This window comes from Microcaecilia unicolor, chromosome 2 (assembly GCF_901765095.1).
Source record: "Microcaecilia unicolor chromosome 2, aMicUni1.1, whole genome shotgun sequence".
Classification (NCBI taxonomy): domain Eukaryota; kingdom Metazoa; phylum Chordata; class Amphibia; order Gymnophiona; family Siphonopidae; genus Microcaecilia; species Microcaecilia unicolor.
The window spans coordinates 601861467-601887800 of NC_044032.1; the positions used below are offsets into that span (position 1 = coordinate 601861467).

The 26334-nt window shown below is 41.6% G+C and overlaps 1 protein-coding gene across 2 annotated transcripts in view; it reads left to right on the forward strand.

Annotated features, from left to right (window-relative positions):
* The window catches only part of FSTL5 (follistatin like 5), an 877920-nt gene that overhangs the window by 514375 nt on the left and 337211 nt on the right, over nt 1-26334 (forward strand). For both annotated transcript variants that reach the window (XM_030191590.1, XM_030191591.1), the window contains exon 6: nt 5064-5184. In XM_030191590.1, the coding sequence (XP_030047450.1) occupies nt 5064-5184 (121 nt within the window). The remainder of the gene's footprint in view (nt 1-5063; nt 5185-26334) is intronic.

The window sequence follows — 26334 nt, forward strand, 5'->3', positions numbered from 1 at the left end:
CAGAATGCCTCCCTTCAGCCCTCCTTCCCTCCTTGTGTCCCGCCCTCACAGAAGTTACATCAGACGAAGGCGGGACACAGGGGGGAAGGAGGGCCGAAAAGAGGCGTTCTGCTACTTGCAGCGCTGCTTTCACGGAGGTGAGACTGCGATTTAAATGCAGGGGCAGACGATCGATGATGGAGGGTGGGTGGGACTGTGGCACTGGGCCCCCCTTGGAGGCCCAGGCCCGGGGAATTTTGACCTCCCCTGCCCCCCCTCTCGGCTGCTATGGAGGAGAGAGATGGCTAATTGGGAGGTCTTTGAGAAGCAAGTCGCAATACTCTAAGCGAGAGGTGATAAGAGTGTGGATGAGGGTTTTGGTAGTGTGCTCAGAAAGGAAAGGGCAAATTTTGGTGATATTAAAGAGAAAGAAATGACAGGTTTTAGCAGTCTGCTGAATATGTGCAGAGAAGGAGAGGGAGGAGTCAAAGATGACCTCAAGGTTACGTGCTGATGAGACAGGAAGGATAAGAGTATTATCCACAGAAATGGAGAATGGGGGAGGAGGGGAGGTTGGTTTAGGGGGAAAGATAAGAAGCTCAGTCTTGGTCATGTTTATTTTCAGATGGCACTGAGACATCCAGGCAGCAATGTCAGACAGGCAGGCTGATACTTTGGCCTGAATTTCAGCTGAGATTTCTGGTGTGGGTGGTAGATCTGGGAGTCATCAGCGTAAAGATGATACTGAAAACCATGGGATGAGATCATAGTACCAAGGGAAGAAGTATAGATGGAGAAAAGAAGAGGTCCCAGGACAGATCCCTGAGGTACACCAACTGACAGTGGGATAGAAGGAGAGGAGGATCTACTAGAGTATACACTAAAGGTACGCTGCGAGAGATAAGAAGAAAACCAGGAAAGAACAGAGCACTGAAATCCAAGTGAGGACAGCGTATCAAGGAGTAGGCTGTGATCAACAGTGTCAAAAGCAGCAGATAGATCGAGAAGGATGAGGATAGAATAGAGACCTTTGGATCTGGCCAGGAACAGATCATTGGAGACTTTAGCAAGCGGTTTCAGTTGAACGAAGGGGGTGAAAGCCAGATTGAAGAAAGTCAAGGCAACGGCGGTGAACAGCATGCTCAAGTATCTTGGATAGGAAAGGGAGGAGGGAGATGGGGCGATAGTTCGAAGGACAGGTAGAGTCCAATGAAGGTTTTTTTAAGGAGTGGTGTGACTACGACATGTTTGAAGGCATCAGGAACAGTCGCAGTGGACAGTGAAAGATTGAGGATATGACAGATAAAAGGGATGACAGTAGGAGAGATAGTGTTAAGTAGATGGGTAGGAATAGGATCAGAGGCACAGGTAGTTAGTTTCGGGTCCTCCCGGGTAGTTTCCCTTTGAAAAATTAGTGCAAAATTTACCAACTAGAATTGTCCACATACTTGGCACCTGATATTTTGTGCAAGCGACCAAAAGGTGTAAATAATATTTTGAAAAAATGCCGTATTTGTGTCCCTTGTTCTAAATAAAATATCAGGAATACCTCCTTTTAGTCCAGCTACAAGAGCATGTAATGCATGCTATGAGTAAGACAGAAAAACTGAGAATGTGGAGATAGATCTTTGGTGAGTTAGTGGCTTATTTTGTGGAAGTTTGCTAATGATGTAAGTGAACTTCTTAATTTGGAATCTACTTACTAAACCTCTTTGGTGTTTAATGCACCTAATTAGCATGTGTTAAATCATTAACTCAGATTCCAAAATAGCTAACCTGCTGATAAAACAGTGCACATTAACTACTGTGTTAAATACCTAGGGAGGGAGGGAAAGCTAGAGGAGACTGTGTACTTGAACCACAGTCTTTTCATCAATTGGGCAGGCAAAAGAACAATGGAGGAGTCACCGTATCTGAGACCCTGCCATATCAGTATCGGCTGTCAGCAATGACAAATTTTGAGCCAGTGTCTTCCTTCAAAAGGTAATCTATCTCTATGGCACAGAAACACAGAGCCAGAGGAAAATGTGTACTTGGACTAAAACCCCCAAACTGATTGGCAGGCAGAGGATCAATGGAGGGGACCATGTGGTAGCCCAGCAGTAGAGCCAATTGGTCACATGCCATTGCTGCGGTAGCTCTACCATGGCGTAATAAAAGGACTCCACAGTGAGATCTTATAGGTGTCCAATGTGTGAGAAATAGAAAAGAATGAGTTAAGGATGAAGATCTAAAAAAACATAAAAACAATATATCACAGAGAATCCCATTCAGTATATGAAAAAGAGTAACAAAAATCTTCTTCCCATACTTCTTTTAACCTAACGATTTATTAGTAAGGAAACTTTAGAGTACATAAGTATTGCCATACTGGGACAGATCAAAGGTCCATCAAGCCCAGCATCGTGTTTCCAATAGTGGCCAATCTAGGTCACAAATACCTGGAAAGATCTCCCCAAAAGTACAAAACATTTTATGCTGCTTATCCCAGAAATAGTGGATTTTTCCCTAGTCCAATTTAATAATGGTCTATGGACTTTTCCTTTAGGAAACCATGCAAACCTTTTTAAAAAAAAAAACTAAGCTAACTGCCTTTACCACATTTTCTGGCAACAAATTCCAGAGTTTAATTACACTTTGAGTGAAGAAACATTTTCTCAGATTTGTTTTAAATTTACTACTTTGTAGCTTCATCGCATGCCCCATAGTCCTAGTATTTTTGGAAAACGTAAACAGACGCTTCACGTCTACCCGTTCCACTCTACTCATTATTTTATAGACCTCTATCATATCTCCCCTCAGCCGTCTTTTCTCCAAGCTGAAGAGCCACAGCCACTTTAGCATTTCCTCATAGTTAAGTCATCCCATTTCCTTTATCATTTTCGTCGCCCTTCTCTGCACCTTTTCTAATTCCACTATATCTTTAGATGCGGCGACCAGAATTGAACACAATATTTGAGGTGCGGTCGCACCAAGGAGCGATACAAAGGCATTATAATATCCTCGTTTTTGTTCTCCATTCCTTTCCTAATAATACCTAACATTCTATTTGCTTTCTTAGCTGTCGCAGCACACTGAGCAGAAGGTTTCTACGTATCATCAACCATAGGAGCCAACTTTTCAGTATTATTGGGGCTGCTAAGCCCAATGGAAATAATCCCTTCCTGGACACATATAAAGAATTCTCTGAATATTGGGGGTGCTCAAGCACCCACAGCACCCACAGAGCCGGCTCCTATGTCATCAACGACGACACCTAGATCCCTTTCTTGATCGGTGACACCTAACATGGAACCTTGCATGACGTTGCTATAATTTGGGTTCCTCTTACCCTCATGCATCACTTTGCACTTGCTCACATTAAATGTCATCTGCACTTTAGACGCCCAGACTCCCAGTCTCGTAAGGTCCTCTTGTATTTTTTCACAATCCTCCCGCGATTTAACGACTTTGAAACTTTGTGTCATCAGCAATGTAATTACCTCACCAGTTACTCCCATCTCTAGGTCATTTATAAATATGTTAAAAAGCAGCGGTCTCAGCACAGACCCCTGGGGAACCCTACTAACTACCCTTCTCCATTAAGAATACTAACCATTTAACCCTACTCTCTTGTTTTCTATCTTTTTAACCAGTTTTTAATCCACAATAGGACACTACCTCCTATCCCATGACTTTCCAATTTCTTCTGGAGTCTTTCATGAGGTACTTTGTCAAAGGCCTTCTAAAAATCCAGGAGTTTATAGAATCTAGATGCTGCATGACCAAATGCATAGAATTGCTTACTCAACAATAATAACGTAAGTAGTCTTTTTCCATTGCAGGGACAGATTTGCAGAATCATCTCCCTAGTTATTCATGACTGTGTTCTGGGAAATTTCAATTTAAGAAACTTTTAAAAACTTTTTACTTTGTGAAGGTTTTTATGGAGGATTGATCTTCGATTTGTCCTACAGCTCTTCCTGCAGTACGGATAGTATACAGCATTGATTTAGACTGTGTGAAAGTTTTGTATTGTTTGTGATGTTTTTATCTTATAACTACTACTACTACTAATAGCATGCATATAGCGCTACCAGACGCACGCAGCGCTGTACAACTCACTAAGCATATTCTGTAACAAAGTGCGCCAAACTTCTAACATATGTAGGAAAACAGGGGCGTGATTATGGGCAGGGGCGTTTCATGGGCATTCTGAAATTTACACACATAGTTATAGAATATGGCACAGTGCAAGTAAATCTATGTGCTGGGATTTACGCCATGTTTTCATTGGTGTAAATAGATGCGCATAGATTTAGGCACTGAAATATCAACTAAGCATATTCTATCATTGGCACCTAAATCTAGGCGCTAATTATAGAATTCAGCACTGATTTCAACGCCGATTTTTTAGGCACCATGTATAGAATCTCTTCCTATATGTCCAAAATGATCTATTTTAGTGTGGAAATATGATTTAGGGACTCCAAGAATAGAGTTTGTTATCTGTTGATCAATGATATTTAGCTGCTCATCAGATAACATATGTGTCCAAGTTGGACCACACCAATAACAATGAATCTTTAAACAGATAACTTGCCAATTTTGGGTTATACTTATTCATTTATAAAACTTATTGCCAATCTATGCCTTGGCAAATTACACTTACATATTCATAAATGCAGTAACATACTCCAAACTTATTTTCAGTGATCCTACTGGGATGAATAGGATCGCTGAAAAGCAGCAGAAGGTTAAAAAGATAAGTTGTCCATTTAACTATATTCATTACTCTGTTGCTGAAAAGTGACCTCATAGTTTCTTAAATCTAGTCAGATTGTGTCATATTTGGAAAGGAAAACATGTTTCACACATTTTGTTTTCTGCTCAGCACCATTCTTCAACGAAGGTATTACCTTTTAAGATATCCAATATAATATCTGATGATAAAGTAGCAAGAAATTCCTGAATTCATTCATTTAAAATATATTGTCCCACAGCAGCATTAAAATGATCTATTAAACACTTATTAGTAACACTTAATTATATAGTTGAACTTGCAAGCCTCCAGTGTAATTTCATGGTTATAATTGTCTTGTCAGATAATAAAACAAGATGGACTTGGCAAGGATCCATCTGACTGCTCTCTGTTTGATCTACTGAAATATGACGACTATAACAGTGACAAACACCTAGCACTGGATGAGTTCTACAGGGCTTTTCGTAAGTATTAAATTTGCTCTATAATTCTCTGGGTTGTCATCTATCTTTTCACAAACTTCTCTTGCATGGAAGGAATATAATGATAACTGAGAACAACTGAACTGTTATATGCTGTAAAAAGTTGATTCTACTCAGATGGAAATCGAGAAGTAGTGTGCTACTAATGATTTCTCAAGGCACTGAATATGTCAAATGTTGTTCTTTTATTAACGCATGTCTTCTCCCCTCAGTCATTGACCTTTGCACAGCTAAAATCTAAAGGGAAGCAAGCAAAGCAACTTAAAAGCAAGCAATTAAAAATGTTTTATTTATTACATTTAAAGTTATGATGGGTCTATGCCGAGTACTAACTAAATTGGTTGCATAGTTTTGCACACTATTAACCTACGTTTGTATAGGGCATCAGGATTGCAAAGCAAACATTCAGCTCAATGCATGGAAAAATTTGACAGCATTTAATAAAATGCTCACTAACCTCCTCATTCTACAAACGTGTACGCAAACAAAATGATAAAGGGGATGGAGCTCCTCTCATGTGAGGAAAGGCTTAAGTGGTTAGGACTCTTCAGCTTAGAAAAGAGACAGCTGAGGAGGGATAAGATAGAAGTCTATAATCCTGAGTGGTGTAGAATGGGTAAAAGTGAATCAATTGTTCACTCTTCCAAAAGCTACAAAGACAAAAGGGACACTCAATAAAGTTACTCTGCTATTGATATAGTTATGGGGGAAGCCACTGCTTGCCCTGGGATCAGTAGCATGGAGTCTTGCTACTATTTGGGATTCTGCCAGATGCAGAAACTAGCATATCTTGGTTTAAAAAAGGTTTGGACAAGTTCCTGGAGGAAAGGTCCATAGTCTGCTATTGAGATAGACACAGGAGAAGCCATAGTGTGCCTTGCGATCAAATAGTAGCATGGAGTCTTGCTACTATTTGGGATTCTGCCAGCTACTTGTGACCTGGAATGGCCACTATTGGAAACAGGATACTGGGCTAGCTGGACCACTGGTTTGACCCAGTATGTCTGTTCTTAATGTTTAGTTTGCAAAGTTGTGCACCCTACATTACAGAATAGGGTCAGTTATGCACATAATTTAATTCACTAATTAAAGGCTAATTGTCTTTAACAACCAATTATTAGCATTGGTGTTACTTGGCTAGCAGTTATGCATACAACTGTCATTAGTCAGTGTTCTACAAAATGTGCATGCAATATCCATAGTGCTCAACTAGAAGGGGGCTATGGACCTGGGATGGGCATGCCTGGCACTTAAATATAAGATATGCCCCTAAGTGCAAGCATGTACATCAGCCATTTAGCTAGCATAATGCTCACTCCTAAAGTTAGGTATGTAGCTGTAGACTTACACTAGTATTCTACAACGATAATTGCATGCATGATTGCTGATATAGAATTTGCATTCAGTGAGTATCATCTTGGTGCCCGACTTTAGTTGAGTTGTAGAGCCTGATTATAAAACATGTATAACAGCACTGAAAATATGTACATAAGGAGACATTTCACAAAAGTATGCACTCAGTGCAGAAGACTAATTTTTGCATTAATGAGAAGGAAACCTAAACTTCAAAGATTAGTTTGCATTTCAATTTTGAGAAGTGGCAGAATGATTTGTATTTCAAACAGTATTGATATGTTTTTAAAGAGAGAAGTGATAAAGAACTAAGGTGCTGTTTCTGGACTAAGTTTTGTATCCAGATCTATTCACGCTCTGATGGACCACAAATTGTTTTTCTGTAGATGGGAGTTAGGAGATTTGTGTTGTGTAGTTCATTCAAAACATAATAATCTCTTTACTACATTTAAAATTGAGAGTGCCATACATTGGGGGGTTTGCATGTTTAATAGTGTTACTAGCATGTATAAGTGGTGATTTTGCATGTGTAAGTAGCAAATTTTGCTAAATTGCACATCTGATGGGAACCAGTTAAGGAGATAAGGCCCCCCCCCCCCCCCCCCCACCGAGATGTAAGCATAATTGTCATTGAAATCATTCCTCCAAACCCTGATTCATATGAACAGTTACCTAGGGCTTATGCACGACTCAGAGCAGGTTTAGTTGCAAATAGGAAAATATGTTGAAGTACATGTAGTAGTTGCAAAATATAGAATGCATGTGTTCTTTCAAAGTCACTCTCAGGGAATGCCCCTTTACAGCTGTGCATGCATACATGATGTGTATGATGATTTACATGTATACATCAGTTTTTTACCCTTGTAAATGACACATAACCCTTCTAAAGTCATCTCCTCTAGGTAAGGAACAATGGCAGTTTTCCATGACAAATAGTTCCTAATTTGGCATCCTATCAAATTGTCCCAGAGTAAAGAGGACCAGTAATGATGAACAAATGTCCAGGTGTAGCGTTTAATATTATTTGGAAATAATTTGATTTATTTCATTATTTAGGTCTACTGTAGTACAAAGTACAAGAGGATTTAAGGCAGTCATTTACATGGACAAGATGCATGGATATTTGGCAGTAATTCAAAAATTGTTCCAGGCTTTCCTGGTATCTTTCTTTTGAAAATACTGTAAAATTTTCATTGCTAAATGTGTAGCTAAATTTAAATGAGTCCAGTCTTATAGTTGAGCCCCCCAATATTTAGTGGTATTTGACTGGCCAGGATTGGCACCTGGCTGGTTAAATACCAGAAAACTGGCTGTCCGCTGACTGTCCAGTCATGTACCGCTGAACATTGATGGTTAGCGGAGCGTGGATAGCCAGTTGTATCGGGTGATATAACCGCCTATCCATTAATTTTTTAAATGCGACCAGCCAACCCTAGAATATCTTTGGCTGGTCTGAATTTATCCGGCCAGGACTGGATATCATCTTGGCCGGTTAAATTCTGACCGACCAAAGAAAAAACGGATATTCAATGCTGGTCCCTGGAAATGCTCTGCATTGTATATCAGGTTTCAATGCAGACCACAGGAGTTAGCCGTTCTAACTCCCGCGGTCTGAAAATCAGCCTCTAGATGTTTATGAAATAGAAAATTCTATTTTGATCCATGTATGTGTCTTTATACAATAGAATCACAGAAACAGCCAATATTGTGGCTAGAAAGTAGGAGCTGTATACCTTATACTTTACAACCTAGGCGCATACTTCAGAACTTTGTCTTCAGCCAAACCCCTCTCCAAACATGCCTACTTTTAATTCATGCAAAAGTACATATGTTATGTTACCATGCATACTTTTATGCCTGGGGTGATTTTTCAAGAGGCCTTTTGCATGCAATTCAAAAGGATTTACATGTAAAAACTCCTTTGTACAATTACTTCCTAAAAGTGTTTGTGAATTCATGTAAATCAGCTTGCATGCATTAACAGTGCTTTTTAATATGTGTTGGCACCTGTGAAAGCACTGGGACAATTTAGCACATTGGTTCCAAATTCTGAGCAACTCAGCTAAAATAATTATTTTTGGTCTCTCAGCAGTTAGTACTTTGAAATGCCATATTAACAGTAAATCAGTAGTGCTAGCCAGTATTTATCACTCTGTCCCTGTATTTGCAGCTGGGAAACCTCATAGGACATTGCTTAGCTTAGCCTTTTTTTTTTTTTTTTAAATAGAGCATCAGTGTGTTGGGTGAAAAGCATGAAACACCTTAGGCAGCGTAAACAAAGCAATAACCCTAGATCATCCAAACATTCCAGATTCACAGTTTTTGATTTTCAGTACAAGGACCTGTTGATCAGGGCCAATCTTATCAACTACGGAGCCCTGCACAAACCAGTTTGATGGGGGCCCCTTGCCTCACCTGGTACTGACAGTCTGCCTTGCTGTACTAGCCCCTCCCCCAACTCCCACGCATGCTAAGGCCAGGAAGGTGGATTTTTTTTTGTTTTCTTTCATTTGATATATTTCTTTGTTTTGATGTATTCTTTTCTGTCAAAATATTAATAGCTACATTATTGTATTTGATTATTGCTAAAAAATAAAAATACAAAATCATACTTGAAAGGTATTAATATACAAATGTAATCCTTTTCATAGTCAGGGAAGCAGTCAACCTGGAGGACATGAATTAAGAGTTCAGGATGGTAGATTTATGAGTGACATATCAGAAAATACTTTTTTCCACTACTACTACTTATCATTTCTATAGCGCTACTAAATGTATGCAGCGCTGTGCACTTGAACATGAAGAGACAGTCCCTGCTCGACAGAGCTTACAATCTAATTAGGACAGATAATACTTTTTCAAGGAGAAGGTGCTGAAGTCCTGGAATGCCCTTCCAGTGGAGGTGGTAAGGACAAGAACAATGACAAAATTCAGTTGGGATAAATACTGAGCATCCCTATACAGAAAGAGGATGGAATGAAAATAAAACTTAAATAACCTTAGTACTTCAATCAGGGCATAGAGGAATGTAGCCTATACAAATCGGCAAATACAACTTTGGCCACCTTGTTGAGTGTACTGGATGGACCATATAAGTCTATCTGCCATTATTTATGATGTTGCTATATATATATTAATATGGAGCTTATTTTTGAAGCATATGGATGTCTCGAAATAGCCAAATGGATGTCCATGGGCTTGAAACGTTCAAATCCTGATTTTGCAAAGGCAGAAAAGGGCTGTCCAACACTGCAGTATATCCAAATAGTAAGCGGGATAATTGTGGGCATGTTTTGATTGGGACTAAGGAAGGCCCAAAACTAGAATGTCCAACAGCGATAACTGAACAGGAAGAAATGCCCAAGTCTAAAAAGATGGATGTCCTAAATTAGACCTGTTTCAGTCACACCCAGGGTACAAAAAGGTGCTCTGTTTGAGCAGCTGACTACTGCCGGTTGTCGTTGAGTCTTCTGTCCTCCTTTCTTTATACACGGAATATATTTGGCCTGGGCTTCCAGAATGGTGTTTTTGAACAGCATCCATGCCTGATGTAAATGTTTGACCCTCAAAGCCGCTCCTCTAAGGTTTTGTTTTCACAGTTCTTCTAATTTTATCTTACTCTCCTTTTTTAAAGTTAAACGCTAACGTATTGGATTTCCTGTGTATACTTACTTCAAAGCTAATATCAAGTTTGATCATATTAGTGTGGAGGAGTGGCCTAGTGGTTAGCGTGGTGGACTTTGGTCCTGGGGAATTGGGTTCAATTCCCACTACAGGCACAGGCAGCTCCTTGTGACTCTGGGCAGGTCACTTATCCCTCCATTGCCCCAGGTACAAATAAGTACCTGTATATAATATGTAAGCTGCATTGAACCTGCTATGAGTGGGAAAGCATGGGGTACAAATGTAACAAATAAAATTAAGGTATGACACTTCATTAATCCTCCAGTGGTTGCTGTCCTCCTCCCTCTCCCCTGAAATTGAAACTGAAAGGGGATACCAGGCTCTATGACAGCTTCTGGTATTATGTGCATTCTTAGCAAAGCAGGAAGCAAGTCTGAGGAGTAGCCTAGTGGTTAGTGCATTAGACTTTAGATCCAAATCCCTCTAACTTTTTTTTTTTTTTAAATATTGTGAGTCCTCCAGTTGATTCTACTCAGATGGAAATCAAGAAGTAGTGTGCTACTAATGATTTCGCAAGGTACTGAATATGCCTAATGTTCTTTTATTATATTAACGCATGTCTTCTCCCCTCAGTCATTGACCTTTGCATGGCTAAAATTTAAGGGGAAGCAAGCAAAGCAACTTAAAAGCAAGGAGTAGCCTAGTGGTTAATGCATTAGACTTTAAACCCAGTTCCAAATCCCTCTAACTTTTTTTTTATATATTGTGAGTCTTCCAGTAACAGAAAAAATACCAACTGTACCTAAATATATGAGCCACTTGTGTGGTATACATTCAGCTACAGTAGATATTTTTTCTGTTCCTGGAGGGCTCACAGTTACAAAATAGAAGAGTCAAAGTAGGATTTGAACCTGGGTCCCTTAGATTAAAGTCCAGTGCAATAACTACTAGGCTGCCTCTCTGCTCTGCAACATTTGTGTGGTCATTCTTCTAAGAATGCTGCCAGACAGATATCCTTGTCCCTGCTTTTTTGTTGTTCATATGTTGGATGTTCTAGTTTGTAAAATGCCTGTTCATGGTGGACGTCCTTAGCACACAGACATCCATCTCACGTATTTGTGAACAGAAAATCCAGACATATTTGCTGTTAGAAAATACATGTGAGATGGACGTTCATTTTGGACGTTATGAGCTTGGACATCCTTTCAAAAATGCCCCTCTATATGAAAACATTTGTTCATTAATACCTTTCAAGTATTTAAGTGTCTGTACCATATCTCCCCTGTTCATCCTTTCTTCTCCAGTCTCTTTTCACATGTCTGGAGATGCAGACACTTTCAGGCTTATTTTCGAAAGGGATCGCTGGCGATCTCCCGACACAAATTGGAAGATCGCCAGTGATCTCTCAATCCCGGCCAAATCGGAATTATTGAAAACCGATTTGGCCGGCCCCAATTGCTTTTTCGTTGCGGCGCCGGCCAACCTTCAAGGGGGTGTGTTGGTAGGGTAGCGAAGGCGGGAAGGGGGGCGGGGTTACGAGATGGCCGGCTTCACCTTATTATGAAAATTAAAAAGGCCAGCTCAAACGAGCATTTCGCCAGGCGGACTTGGTCCATGTATTTTTAGGACCAAGTCCCAAAAAAGAGCCCCAACTGACCAGATGACCACTGGAGGGAAGTGGGGATCACCTCCCCTTACTCCCCTAGTGGTCACCACCCCCCCCCCCCTCCCACACACACACACACACACAAAATTAAAACATTTTTTGCCAGCCTGTATGCCAGCATCAGATGTCATACAGCAGTATGCAGGTCCCTGGAGCAGTTTTTAGTGGGTGCACTGGTCTTCAGGCAGGTGGACCCAGGCCCACCCCCCCCCCTACCTGTTATACTTGTGGTGGTTAATGTTGAGCCCTGCCAAACCCTCCCAAACCCTCTGTACCCACTTGTAGGTGCCCCCTTCACGCCTTAGAGCTATGGTAATGGTGTAGACTTGTAGGCAGTGGGATTTGGGGGGCTCAGCACACAAGGGAAGGGTGCTATGCACCTGAAAGCTAATTTTGTTTTTTTTTTTAAGATTTTTTAAGTGCCCCCTAGGGTGCCCGGTTGGTGTCCTGGCATGTCAGGGGGGCCAGTGCACTACAAATGCTGGCTCCTCCCATGGCCAAATGCCTTGCATTTCGCCGGGTTTGAGATGGCTAGGTCCGGTTTCCATTATGGCTGAAAATCAGAGCCGGCCATCTCATCTAAACCCGGCGATCCACCGGTGATCCTATTCTAAACCCAGTGAGCAATTTGGCCGGCGCAAAGTGTATTTTGAAAATATGCTTGGCTCCGCCCACTTACGGCGCCGGCCCCGAAGATGGCCGGCCATCAATTTGGCCGGCGCCGTTCGATTATGCCCCTCTTTACTATTTTGATTGCTTTCCTCTAAAATGCTTCCATTTAAAAAAAAATTCTTAGTGAAATATGGCCTCTAAAATTGAATGTAGTCTTCTAAGCAAGGCTTCATCAATGACCTGTAGGGGAGTTATCGTCTCCTTCTCTTCAGTTGGTCACGTCTTTCTCTAGACAGCCTAGCATTCTTCTGGCTTTGGCCATTGTTTTGCACATTGATTTACTACCTTGAGGTCCTCAAACACTATCGCCTTGATGTCTGTTTCCTGATATGTGTGTAACCCTGGTCTCACTACACAGTTCCATGCACCAGCTAGCTCTTCGGGTCAGCACCTGAATCAGGGTCACTACAAAAGTTTTATTTCTTACTGAGATGGGCGCAGGACGGGGTCCAGCTTGATCCCAGTAGGGTAGGGTTGTAAGCCACACTTTTATTATTTCTTCTTTATCAGTCTGGGAGCAAAATAACTTCACTCTTACTCCAGAACTTTACTGGAACACTGCAGCAATCCAAACATAATACTTTCTTGTAGAAAAACAGTCTCTTTTGTATCCAGTTTACTTTACTGAAAGAGGTTTTAGTGCCAGTCCAAGACTGTTAGTGTAAATCTTAACTACTTAATAGTCTATTTATAAATTCTAGTATATTTACATATTTACAGCACCACCGGTCCTCCAATACCCATCCTTTCTAGCAGAAGAATCCAAGGCTGTGTTTATCGTGCTTTCTGCTGCATGTTGTCCCACTTGCCTTTTAACAGTCAGAACATCTCAGGATCACACATCCCTGTCTGTCCTTCCTCTAGAGGGGCACTTCTAGGAGCATGTGCCTCCTCCGGTACAGAACATGCTCTTTCCTGTTCTCCCCTGGGCTCGGTTAACCATTTCTACCCACCCAGAGCACTCCTCACACTCAGTTAATTCTTTTGTTGGCAAAAACCACCTCTATATTCAACCTTAGGTTATTGGGCCTATTCAGGACACCCCCTCTCTTCATGTGTCCTGGCGGGGGTGAAGGCAACCAAAGACCATGTGCTCATTAATTCTATCACTTTTATTACCTTCCAACTCCACCCCACTATGACATTTACTGCCAGTTACTCTCTACTAATCCTCCCTCTGTGCTTGGCTCTTCCCCTCCCCCCCCCCCCCCCCCCACCAGTGACTCTGGAGAGTTCTATAGCAGTCTAGTAATCCCCTGATGAAATTTTCAACTCAGTTTACCAAGGGATTATACTGTCCCACCCCAGTAAATATTATTTCCCTTGTTGCATCACGGTGAATCATCCTCCCTTGTCCTCAAGGGCCAAACTTTACATTCCCTCTCCCTCAGCGGTTAAAAAGTAAACCTTGGTAACATCAACCATTTTTATTCAAACATAATCATGTTTTGAAATTCAACAACTTTCTTGTTATTTTCAAACACTTATCCACATGTTTTTCCCAATTCACCATTTGTTTGCATCACACAACCCATATCCCATTCTGTGTTCTCCTTTCTTTAGGGCCTAATCGCCATGACCCCCCACCACAACTCTTCCATAGTCAGGACACCCTGATACTACCAAGGGTCGCAACCTGCTTATGCTTCACCACGTGTTCTCTTAACTCAGTTGTAACATGGGCCAGGACACCTTTGTTTTAATGAAGGTGACCCTGCTCACACTGTCATCATTCAGCTCTTCTTTTTTTTTTTTCATTTTGTTTTATTAGGGAACACAGATTGAGGGGCATAATTGAACGAAAACGTCTATCTCCATGGGCGTTTATCTCCGAGAATGGGTCCGTGAAGGGGCGGACCGAACCGTATTTTCGCAAAAAATAGACGTCCATGTTTTATTCGACAATTTGTGAGCTGGGCGTTTTTGTTTTTCAGCGATAATGGAAAATGAAAGCGCCCAGCTCAAAAACGAATAAATCCAAGGCATTTGTTCGTGGGAGGGGACAGGAGTCCTAGTGCACTGGTCCCCCTCACATGCCAGGACACCAACCGGGCACCCTAGGGGGCACTTTTACAAAAACAAAAAAAAAGGTAAAAGAACTCCCAGGTGCATAGCACCCTTCCCTTGTGTGTTGAGCCCCCCAAATCCCCCTCAAAACCCAGTGCCCACAAGTCTACACCATTATTATAGCCCTAAGGGGTGAAGGGGGGCACCTACATGTGGGTACAGTGGGTTTGGGGGGGTTGGACGACTAATAAGCATTAAGCAGCACAATTGTAACAGGTAGGGGGGGATGGGCCTGGGTCCACCTGCCTGAAGTCCACTGCACCCCCTAACAACTGCTCCAGGGACCTGCATACTGCTGCCAGGGAGGTGGGTATGACATTTGATGGTGAAAATAAAAAGTTGTGAAACATCATTTTTTTTGTGGTGGGAGGGGGTTAGTGACCACTGGGGGAGTCAGGGGAGGTCATCCCCGATTCCCTCTGATGGTCATCTGGTTATTTAGAGCACTTTTTTGGGACCTGTTCGTGTGAAAAAAGGGTCCAACAAAAGTGTCCTAAATGTTCGCTAAAAACGCCTTTATTTTTTCGATTATCGCCCTAACGCGTACATCTCTCCTCGGCCGATAACCACGCCCCAGTTCCACCTTTGCCACACCTCTGACACGCCCCCATCAACTTTGTCCGCATCCACGACGGAGTGCAGTTGAAAACGTCCAAAATCGGCTTTCGATTATACCGATTTATTCGTTTTTGTGAGATAAACGTCTATCTCCCGATTTGGGTCGAAATCAAGGCGTTTTTCTCTTTCGATTATAAGGTGGTTTATCTCTCATCATGACAATCCATTCCGATTGACTAATAATTCTTAAACTTTTAACTAACAACTCTTTATGTCAGAACAAAATCTTATTATTATTATTATTATTAGCATTTGTATAGCGCTACCAGACACATGCAGCGCTGAACATCTGATACAAAGAGACAGTGCCTGCTCAAAAGAACTTACAATCTAAGTAATACAGAGAGACAAGACAGTTACGGGTGAGGGAAGTAATGGGTGAGAAGGGAGGAAGGGACAAAGGGAGGGCAATTGTGGCTAGGAGCTAAAAGCAGCAGTGAAAAGGTGGGTTTTCAGCATAGATTTGAAAACAGGTAGAGATGGAGCTAGACGTATAGGTCCAGGAAGTCTATTCCAGGCATAAGGTGCTGCGAGAGAAAAGGAGCGAAGCCTGGAGTTAGCAGTGGAGGAGAAGGATGACGACAAGAGAGATTTGTCAAGCGAGCGGAGTTCACGGGGAGGAATGTAGGGAGAGATGAGAGCGGAGAGGTAATGGGGGGCTGCAGAGTGGATGCATTTAAAGGTCAGTACGAGAAGTTTAAACTGAATGCGGAAGCGGACAGGGAGCCAGTGAAGTGACTTAAGGAGCGGGCTAGTATGGGTATAACGATTCTGGCGGAAAACAAGTCGTGCCGCAGAATTGGTTATCATCACTCAAACCCACAAGCTCCCAACCACCATTTCTTCTAAACCACAAACTATCATATCATTTCTTCCAAACTCAATAACATGTTTGTTTCTTCCAAAACCCAGACTTATTGCTGCTTGTGGTATTCATTTAAAATTGAATTTAAAATTTATTGGTTGATTTGTTTTTAAAGTTCGGTCGTCTTTATTCTCTTGGATTATTCCCACTGCAGCTCCTTGTGACTTCATTGCCCAGATACAAAATAAGTACCTATATATAATATGTAAAGTACTTTGATTGTAACTACAGAAAGGTGGTATATCAAATCTCATCCCCTATTCCCATTCCCCCATATTAGTCTGGTGCCACTGAGAGTACTTTTTGTGCTCCATGAATGCAAATTTTCTTGTGTTCCTTTTCTAAGATATGCAAGCTGTCAACGATGCGTTCTATGGCTTTGTTAGTTGCAGGTCCCTTCCTTCAGAATTCATTAACCACTGATTTAAGGGCAGAGTCCAATGTGCTACAGTTTAGAACGTGGTTGAAAGCCTGTTTTGTTTAATGAAGCATTTAATTAGGTGATTATTTTTGCATGGCAAAATCTATTTTCTACATTTTCTTTTAGAATGTATTTAAGGAGTAATTTAATAAAGGCCTTTTATACAAGTAGAAGGAATTTTAGGAGCCCTTTTACTAAGGCAAGGGAGGGCTAACACATGGGTAGCATGTGCCAAATTGTCACTACCGCCGGGCTAGCGCGTGCACCCTGCAGTAATTCTGAATTTGGCGTGTGCAGAATCCCACAGTAGAAAATCATTTTCTAATTTCTACCACGGGGACGTTCCCGGTGGTAATCAGCAGTTGGTGCACGCTGAGATTCACCCAAGGCGATGTATAGTAGGTACAGTTGAACATCAAACTTACAATTTTGTTGACCTCATAACTATAGTAAAATGTACAAGTATAAAGATAAATACAGTGGTGTCTGGATTTCAGTATGCAGGCTAAAGTATCCCATGATCAGTAACCTAAAGTAGCTCAGGGTTACCTCAGTCTCCAGATTCAGCAGTTCTTTTACAGATGATGGATACATTGTTACAAGGTGCTCTGTAGATCACGAGCAGCCACACTGGATCCTAATCTCCCAGCTGGATTACGAGGCATTCTGACTCAGACAGGTGGGGGATGGAGACTCTGTGCAGTTTGATTGTCTCTCGGATCAGGACTGCTACCTTTCCACCCCACTTCCCTTGTCTTGGTTGATGCAGGATAGTGAATACTCTGGGTCATAGATCAGCCAATGCTACTCCTCCATTTTCATCCAGCCAAGTCTCAGTTATTACCAAAATGTCTAAGTGGTATTCACTGATGACATCATGGATTATAGGAAATTTTTTGTTGGCTGATCTGGCATTTACTAGGTCCAAGTTCCCAAGTACTAGTCTGTTAGTTGTGGTTGTAGCTGTAGTTTTAGGGGTTACTTGATGGTGATAGGCAGGTATTCGTGTAAGTATAGCTAGATAAGAGTTTTGCCTGTTGAGTTTGTGTCCTTTAGGTGGATGGGGGAGTCTATTGTTTCTTCATCCCCAGTTTACTGGGATACATGAATATCTTTGGTTTATTAGGTCAAAGCACATTCTTGTTTAAAGTAGGTAAAATTATAGAGCTCTCTAGCTATTCAGTATATATATATATATATATATATATATATATAGACAGTTTGTCTTTGGCAGCAATTAACAGTGGAGTATTAATTATGCAGACAGTGTTTGATGAGGGTCTGAGTCCCTTTGAAGTAGGAAAGTTGAGATTCTCAGATAGATATGTAGTCAGTCAGTATAACTGCTTATTCTATTTATATTTTGTACTTTTAAATCTTGAAACACGGTAAAATAGTTTTTAAAGTCCAGTATCTAATATCTAACAAGCACTCCTGTTCGCTACAGACATAGATCAAATGAGTGTGTTTCACTCCTGTGAAATTATTTGAAAGTTTAATTGAGAAGGGGCTTCAGCAGGATATAAAATATTCAGAGATAATATAAGGTAAATGTATGAACTTCAACTCATTTCTACTGTAACCTTGTTTATATGATAAGCAGCATAAAATGTATTGTGCTTTTTTGAGATCTTGTCAGGTACTTGTGACCTGGATTAGCCACTGTTGCAAACAGGATGCTAGGTTTGATGGACCTTTGGTCTGTCCCAGTATGGTAATACTTATGTACTTATAACCTCCTTGTTCTTCCATCTCCCTCAGCCTTACCCCTTACCATCTCCCATGAAACAGCATTTAGACCTCAAGCTCTGGAACTCATGTCCTCTGTACATCAAGAACCAATCCTCTGTCCACGTATTTAAGAAATTACTTAAAACCTATCGCTTCTTTGAGACCTTTGGTTCTTCTACTGACTGAAACATACCCAACCTCCTCTAATCTTCCTCTTCTTTTTTCATTCGCCTCTTTGCTTCTTCCCTTTCCATTTTTCCACTTGTTATTTTTGTTATAAACCACATATATGTCTTGTAGACCCATTGCAGTATGTCATGTGCAACAAATAAATAAAAATAATATAAAATTAATAAACTGTGCACCATCTTATAAAATAACTCTCATATAGGCCAATTCTATAACAGGGCATCTAGTAGTAGCCTATTCTATAAAGGAAAGTAAATGCTTACTTTACTTTATAGAATACCAGGTTGACCATGCATATAGGTGTGTAATATTTAGGCCCAACCACTGATGTCAGCCATAGAGCTGGTGTAAATGGTCCTGCCTAAATTCCACAGAGACATACATAACTTATAGAATACTTTAAGTAACATGTGTAAGTGTGAGTCCTACTCATTCTCTTCCCCTGTGCAGATCAATCTTTGCAAAAACAAACTACGCAAGATACGTATGTATTTACAGATAGTGCTTAGGCAAAATATTGGCAAATATTCACATATATGTGCACACATAAAGACATATATACTAGTATTCCCAACATTTATGCAACACAGTGGGTGGATAAATATTAGTGCCAGTGCTATGGAATTGCCCCGTTTTAAGGCAAGTTTATAAGGTGTCACCTTCTTTAAGTGAGAAAGTAGGCACCTGTTTAGGCAGAATTTTATAGAGACACATGGGGTCTTATTGCTAAGGTGCACTAACAGATTTAGTGTGCACTAACAATGTGTCATGACTGTGGCCGTGACCCCTCTTTGACTCACCTTACTTCCCGATGGTCAGCATCTGAGCTGGCTCCTGTCTGTTCTTTCCCCTTGCATTGTTGCTTCTTTCCTGTAGTTTCTACTTCCAGTGTGTTTCAAGCCTCTTTCCTGTAGTGCTTCCACTTCCTGTGTGCTCCATACCTCACTTTGGTGTTCAGTGTGTTTCCTGCTTCTGTCCTGTAGTTGTGACATCATTAGTGAGGGCCTTTATAAGGAAGTGGTGGACATTCATTCAGGGCCTTTGCAAAGCCAAAAGTCTCCAGGTGTTGTAGGTGTGCTTGTTAGCACTTCTGTATAAAACAACCAAAAAGGAAGGAAAAATACCTCACAAAACCGTGAGATGCAAAAAAGAAAAAACAGTGAGGACAATCCAAGGAGGATAACAAAAGAGACTTTATTAAAGATTCTATTACAGGGTGCTTAAATTTACACACACATTCCCCCATATTCTTTAAATTGTGCCCAAACTTTGGCATGATCCTGAGATCCATGTGCAAATAAAACAAGTTATTAATAATAATTGACTGCTAACAATCATTGACATTAATTGACACTAATTTGGATTTGCACATGGATCTATAACGTTCTGTGCTCCAATCCTCTTGCATGCAACCCAAGAGTGGGCATGGTCATAGGAGGAGCAGGTGTGGCTCAGGGGCATTCCAATGAGTTATGCGTAGTGTTATAGAATTTGGGGATGTGTGCCCAAGTTGCACACCAGGATTTATACCAGGTTTCAGCTGGCATAAATCCTCTTGCAAAATTAGGTGCGAGAATCCCAGATAGGCGCTATTCTATAAAGGGCAGTCACCTAGAGCACCTTTTATAGAATAACTCAGATGGCTGATTTATCCCACTGTCTATTTTTCCAACACCATTTTGTAGAATCTATCTCTTTGTGTACCTACATTTACAGAATACTGTCTTCGTTGCAGGTAGGTGTACCCTTATGTATTTACATGACAGTATAGCACCTAAATTTTATTTTACAATTATGTGCTAAACTGCCATAGAATATAATTGTCAGAGGGGCATTCACGTGGATAGTTCATAGGCAGGGGACCCACTTTTGCATGTACCTTACTGTTATTCATGTAACTGCCATATTCAGGCACTAACATTTATTTATTTATTTATTTATTTTAATTGTGAGTCATGGAGTTGAAGAATTGCCTAACGGTTAGTGCAGTGGGCTGAGAACATGGGGAACTGGATTCAATTCCCACTGCAGCTCCTTGTGACCCTGGGCAAGTCAATTAACCCTTCATTGCCACAGGTACAAACTCAGATTGTGAGCCCACTAGGGACAGAAAAATGTACCTGCATATAATATATGTAAACTGCTTTGCTTGTACCCAGAGAAAGGCAGTATATGAAATCCATGACCCTTTATAGAATACTATAAGTGTTCTTATAGAATTGGTGCGCTGCCCAAGGAAATAAGGTGTCTAAATTGTGGCATCCACCTATAAGAATTGCCTCATTATAGAATAGGTTTAATAGGATAGCATGAGCCTATCTGGCCCATTATATGTGCTGAAGTTTGCCACCATATTGAGTGACCCAAAACATTTGCAGACGCTATTGAGAAACAATAGCAAACTTGTGAGGCTTATATTGTTTTATTAAATCTCCTTGGGTTTGCATCCTTTCAGTTGGGAAGGGAGTTGGTGGGGTTGGGGAGTTTTCAAGAGGTTTGTTTTGGGTACACCAATATGGCGCTGCTGGGGAAAATCAGCTTCAACTTTTTTGATGTCATGGCGTCTCCTTTCCTATTAACACCCCTTGAATATGTGTGCCTTTATAGAATTGACCTTTTAAAGGGCAATTCTGTGATAGTTTACATACAGTTAGGCACCCAGAGGGCGCCTAGTAGGAGCCCATTCTATAAAGCAAAGTAGGTGTTTATTTTAATTTATAGAATACTAGCCTAACCAGGTATATATGCACCTAGGCAGATAGGTACCTAGGCACATTTACACTGAGAAGAGATAAGAGATAGATGATATATGAATAAACTAAAGCACTGCCACTGATGTTTTTCTTTATCCAGCAGTGGCTGCTGAAAATCAGCCCTTACCGACTTTCTTCTTGAAACTAGATTATGACTCTCTCTTGCAGTTATTTCTGTTTAATAGAGCTCAAACATTTTTGAGTCAGAGGATAAGGATAAATGAGAATGTTTATCATTTAAGGAGGAAATGATTGGCATGGGGATATCCTTCTATCTTAGTTATCCCTGCAAATGTAAGATTATTGTCTGATTCAGATCAATTTAAAAAAAGATAATATGAGCCTGAATTAATATTCAGTGACACTCATCTCTCCTGAGAGTACTGTTATTGAAATATACTGGTTAGAGGTTTTTCTTCTGAGTAATTAGCCTTGATTTTATCAGATTCAGGTGTTAAGGCTTAATAGTAGTATTTGGCTTTATTTTTGCAGTATACATTTCTGTTTTCTTGGAGCCCATTTCTCAGTGGACCTAGTAATATATTAGGAAATTGAATATTTTTGTTGTTTATTGGCAAGCACAAATGTGTAATACTATATATTTTCCTTTGGACATTGAAAGTTCTGAGGGGAGAGAAGATGAAATGTGACTTGATATAACACCTTTCTGTGGTTTTTGCAACTACATTCAAACTGGTTTATATAGTATATAGAGGTACTTATTTGTAACTGGGGCAATGGAGGGTTGAATGGCTTGCCCAGGATCACAATGAGCTGCAGTGGGAATCAAACCCAGCTCCCCAGGATCAGGGTCTGCCGCACTAACCACTAAGCTACTCCTTCACTCCGGGAATTTTGGAATCCATTTCTGCAGGTAGAAGAGTGTTTTACGTACAGAAATGGTTATTTTGAAAATTGCCCATACCCTTTCTGGGTAAAATAACGTATGTTATTCCACTTTACCCGGAAAAGGGGTAAGCATGCATAGTTTTACATTTTCAAAACAGCTGATATTATTTTGCCTGAAAAGTACTCTTGTAGAAAGAAGGCCAAAATTTCTTCAGGTTGTGCTTACATTTTTGGATTTAAAAGTATGTGTGAGGTTTGCATCAACATGGGCAGTTTGACTGTTGTCACCTATGAAATTTCTCAAATCTTAATGACTTAAAACTTGTGATTAGTGAATTCACCAATCTTTTCTAGTGTACAAGAAAATGTATCAACCTAATTGTTTAAACTTCTACTAAATTCACTTATTTTGCTGAGGCTTATCGACTCCGAACACAATCAAATATTTCATCATAATTCTAAAAACCTCCTTTACTATATCTTTATTATTATTATTTTTTTATTTTTATAAAATAATTTTCAAAATGTTATAAGTACAAATTTTCAAACCTTTCAATTTTAGAAGCTAATAAGATTTTGCAGAACGGCAATTTAGCTTCTCAGTAGTTGACAGTTCGTAGCTCTACAGAGTGCTACTGTTTCGTGGTCTGCTTCATCGGGATCCTGCCAGTTTGCTCATTCTCCACAGTGTTGCCAAACCTAACAGCTTAATGCTGTGCCGTCATAGGTGGTCGGTGGCTCAGCTGTTTTGGGAAGGCTAATGTGGGCGGGGTCAGGCTTGAGTCCTTAATTGCCTGAAAGCATATGGAAAGTTCAGCAAAATTTTGTTAAATTTAGATATTAAGAGATATCAAATGCCAGAGAATAAAGTAGCAAAGAACATTAAACAGTGCAAACGTCATTAGATATTTATAAGACTCTTAGGCCACTGAATTAAAGTGGATTTTTTAAAAAGTGTCAGTTGCTAATACTTACAGAGAACTGCAGTCCATCTGCCCCCTCTTTCTGTCTTTCATATCCTACTTTCCCACAGCCAATCTGCCTCTCTCTCATGCATATATCTTTTTCTTCCAGTCCCACCTTCAGGGGTCCTTTTACAAAGGCATGCTAAAAAAAATTGGCTTGCGGTAGTGTAGGTGCAGGTTTTGGATGCGTGCCGATCCATTTTTTAGCACGCCTGTAAAAATGGCCTTTTTAAAAATTTTTATCAAAAATCGATGTGCGGCAAACTGAAAATTGCTACGAGTCCATTGTGGGTCTGAGACCTTACTGCCAGCCATTGACCTGGTGGTAAAGACTCACAAGGTAACTGGGCAGTAATGACATACATGCGCCAAATGCCACTTTGCGTGCGTCCATTACATGCGCCCAAAAATAGACGCGTACGTGGCTTAGTAAAAGGACCCCTCAGAGAGCTTGTTGATTTTGCTGCCTCATGAGAGTGGGAGCTGAAGGTCAACAGGCTCTTCATGAACATCAAATTGATCAAATATGTCTGAGAGCTCTATGACTGCACAATGCAGTTGGAAGGCGCGGGGGGGGGGGGGGGGGGTTGGGGGGGAATAAACTGCTGGACATTACTGCATGGAGGGAAGGAATATACTGGATGCCAACACTCTGATGTTATAACATACTATTGAAGCCACCTCAGTAAGGCCAGAACAGCTCCTCCACTTTAAAACACTATACACATATTTATAGAACTATAAGGTTCTGACATACGGATGATCAGAAGCAAACACCAGTGCTAGAGGCTGTTAGCGCCATACTAGCACCGGCGTTTGCCACTGCCCCATGATTAGAGTCCCTGAGCACGTGAAACAACATGCTTGAGGGCTCTGAACGCAACTAGCATGCAAATGCATGCAAAACAGGGCTAAACATATTCATCCCCAATGATCAGCGACCAGCATGCCAAAGATTGGGTTGATGGCCGCGGCCGAGCTGGCATTAGGGTTTGCAGACCATTGGGGAGGACTGGTGAGCCCTGTCCAGCATGAATTTGCATGCTAGCAGGCCCACATTCCCCCCAATGAAGCAAACCTCCCAACCGAAGACTTCCCCCAGCGACAGGGGGCTGGAGGTCCAGTGGACATCCAGTCCCCCCCGACGACCCTCCCAGGTTCAAGGAGGGCTGGAGATCTGGTGGATTTCCAGCCCCACCCAACTCCTCTCAGCATTTGTAAAAGGTCCCTAGTGGCCCAGTGGGCAACCGACCCACCCCCCAGCGACAGGGGGGCTGGAGGTCCACCGGACCTCCAGTCCCCCCGACACCCCCTGACATAGTTCACCCCCCTAACATTAACAAGGGGTCCCTGGTGGTCCAGTGTCAATTCCCTTACCCCCACCACCCCCTACCTTGAGTTGGAGGAGGGAGGGAGGTAGCATGCCTCTGTCCTCTTCCTTCGACGACACAGTCTGCAAAATGGTGACACCCAACCCTGCCCAGTGTATCCTGGGATGTGCTGGGCGGGGCTTCACACCATATAAGAGAGAAACTCATGCACAATTCTCCCGCACTTCTACCCCATGATCAGAGATAATTGCATGCTTAAATTTGCTTGATTATAGGTCTAATAACGCCCCGCACTGTTCCAGCGCTATTTTAAAAACGCTGTTTGGAACAGCATGAGGCTTTTGATCTTCTGCCTATAAGTGTGTTTTTGCACAATAGCACTAATTTCCAGGACTCAAAAAGCAACAAACATGCATGAAAAGGCAGCCCTGTAAATATTACACCATGCCTTAAAACACCAATACACCATCTAGTGAAAAAAAAAAAACCCAAACAGGACCGCAACAAGATCTCTTCACAGACTCTGCATGTTAGCAGAATACCATACCTTGGTCACACACACACACACACACACACACACGAAGGGACCGTACATCAGTAATAGAGATATATAAGGAAAAAACTGAACTCAAAACCTCTTGAAATCAGACTCTGCACACAACACTTATAAAGAAATGGTAACTCAAATGCAAAATACGTGTGATATGCATTTCTAAATGCTGGCATATTCCAATTAATAAATTGAATACAATACTTTTTTCTACCTTTGTTGTCCAAGTATTTTATTTTTATATTCATTTTGGTCCTGATGTCTCTTTTCTGCTTTTCAATTTTTCCCCTGTATTTTGAGGGCTCCAGTTGATTAGACATTTCTTCTCTCTCCATGTCTTCCATCTATCTTCCCTCTGTGTCCCTGTCCCTCCTTCCATGTTCAGCATCTGCCATTTTAGCATCCCTATCCTCCTCCATATTCATCATTTTTTATCTGTGTCCCTAGATTGACCTGTCCTGCATTTCCACCCTGTGTCCGTGTCCCTTCCCATGATCAGCATTGCCCCTCTGTGTCCCTTTCATCCCTGTGTCCAACATTGCCCCCGTTTGTCCCTATTGTCTCTCTTTCCAGCATTGTCCCTCTGTGTATCTGTCCCTATGCTTTCTCCATGCCCAGCATCTCTTCTCTGTTTCCTTGTCCCCTTCCTCCCACCATGGGGCCAGTATCTCTCATCCTCGTCCCCTTCCTCCCACCCATGGGACCAGTATGTCTTCTCCTCTCTTCCTTCCTGCCCCCCCCCAGTCCAGTGTCTTTTCCTCTCTTCTCCATCTCAGTCTCTCTCTCTCCCCCTCCCTTCCACCTCCCCCTCCAATGTCTTTCTCCCTTTCTTCCTCTCCTTCAGTCAATTTCAGACTTAGTCTCTCTTTCTCCCCACTACCTCCCCTCTCTTCCTTTTGTCCAGTCCAGTCACACTCAGTCTCTTTCTTTCTCTCTTACTTCCCCCTTCTTCCATCTTTCCTCCAGTGTTTCTTCATCTCCTCCAGTCTAGTCAGTCTCATTCTCTCCCTCCTTTCCGCAGATCCAGTGTCTCTCCTCTTTCCTTGATTCTTCCCTGTTTCAGTTTCTCCCCTCTCCTGGGTCTAGTGTCTTCTTCTCTTCCAGGCCAGCATTCTCTCTTGCCTCTTCCTGGCCCAGTATCTCCCTCTCCCTCCTGTATCTAGCACTTCTTCCTCTCTTCCCTCACTCTCCCTGGGTCCAGCACATTTTTTCTTCCTCCATTACTTCTACTCCAGGATCTCTTTCATCCCCCAACCATTGCAGTGTCTATCCCTCTCCCTCATTTATTTCCCCCATCTGTTGTAGCATCTATCCCTCTCCCTCATGCTCCCCCCCCCCGCCCCAGAATGCAGCATCTATCCATCTCCCTCCCTGCAATCCCTATAATTTGATTAGGTTGCTGCTGGTAGCGCAGCAGAGGCAACATGCTAACTAAAACAGCTTGCTTTGGGGCTTCAGCCTGACAGCCTTCCTTATGA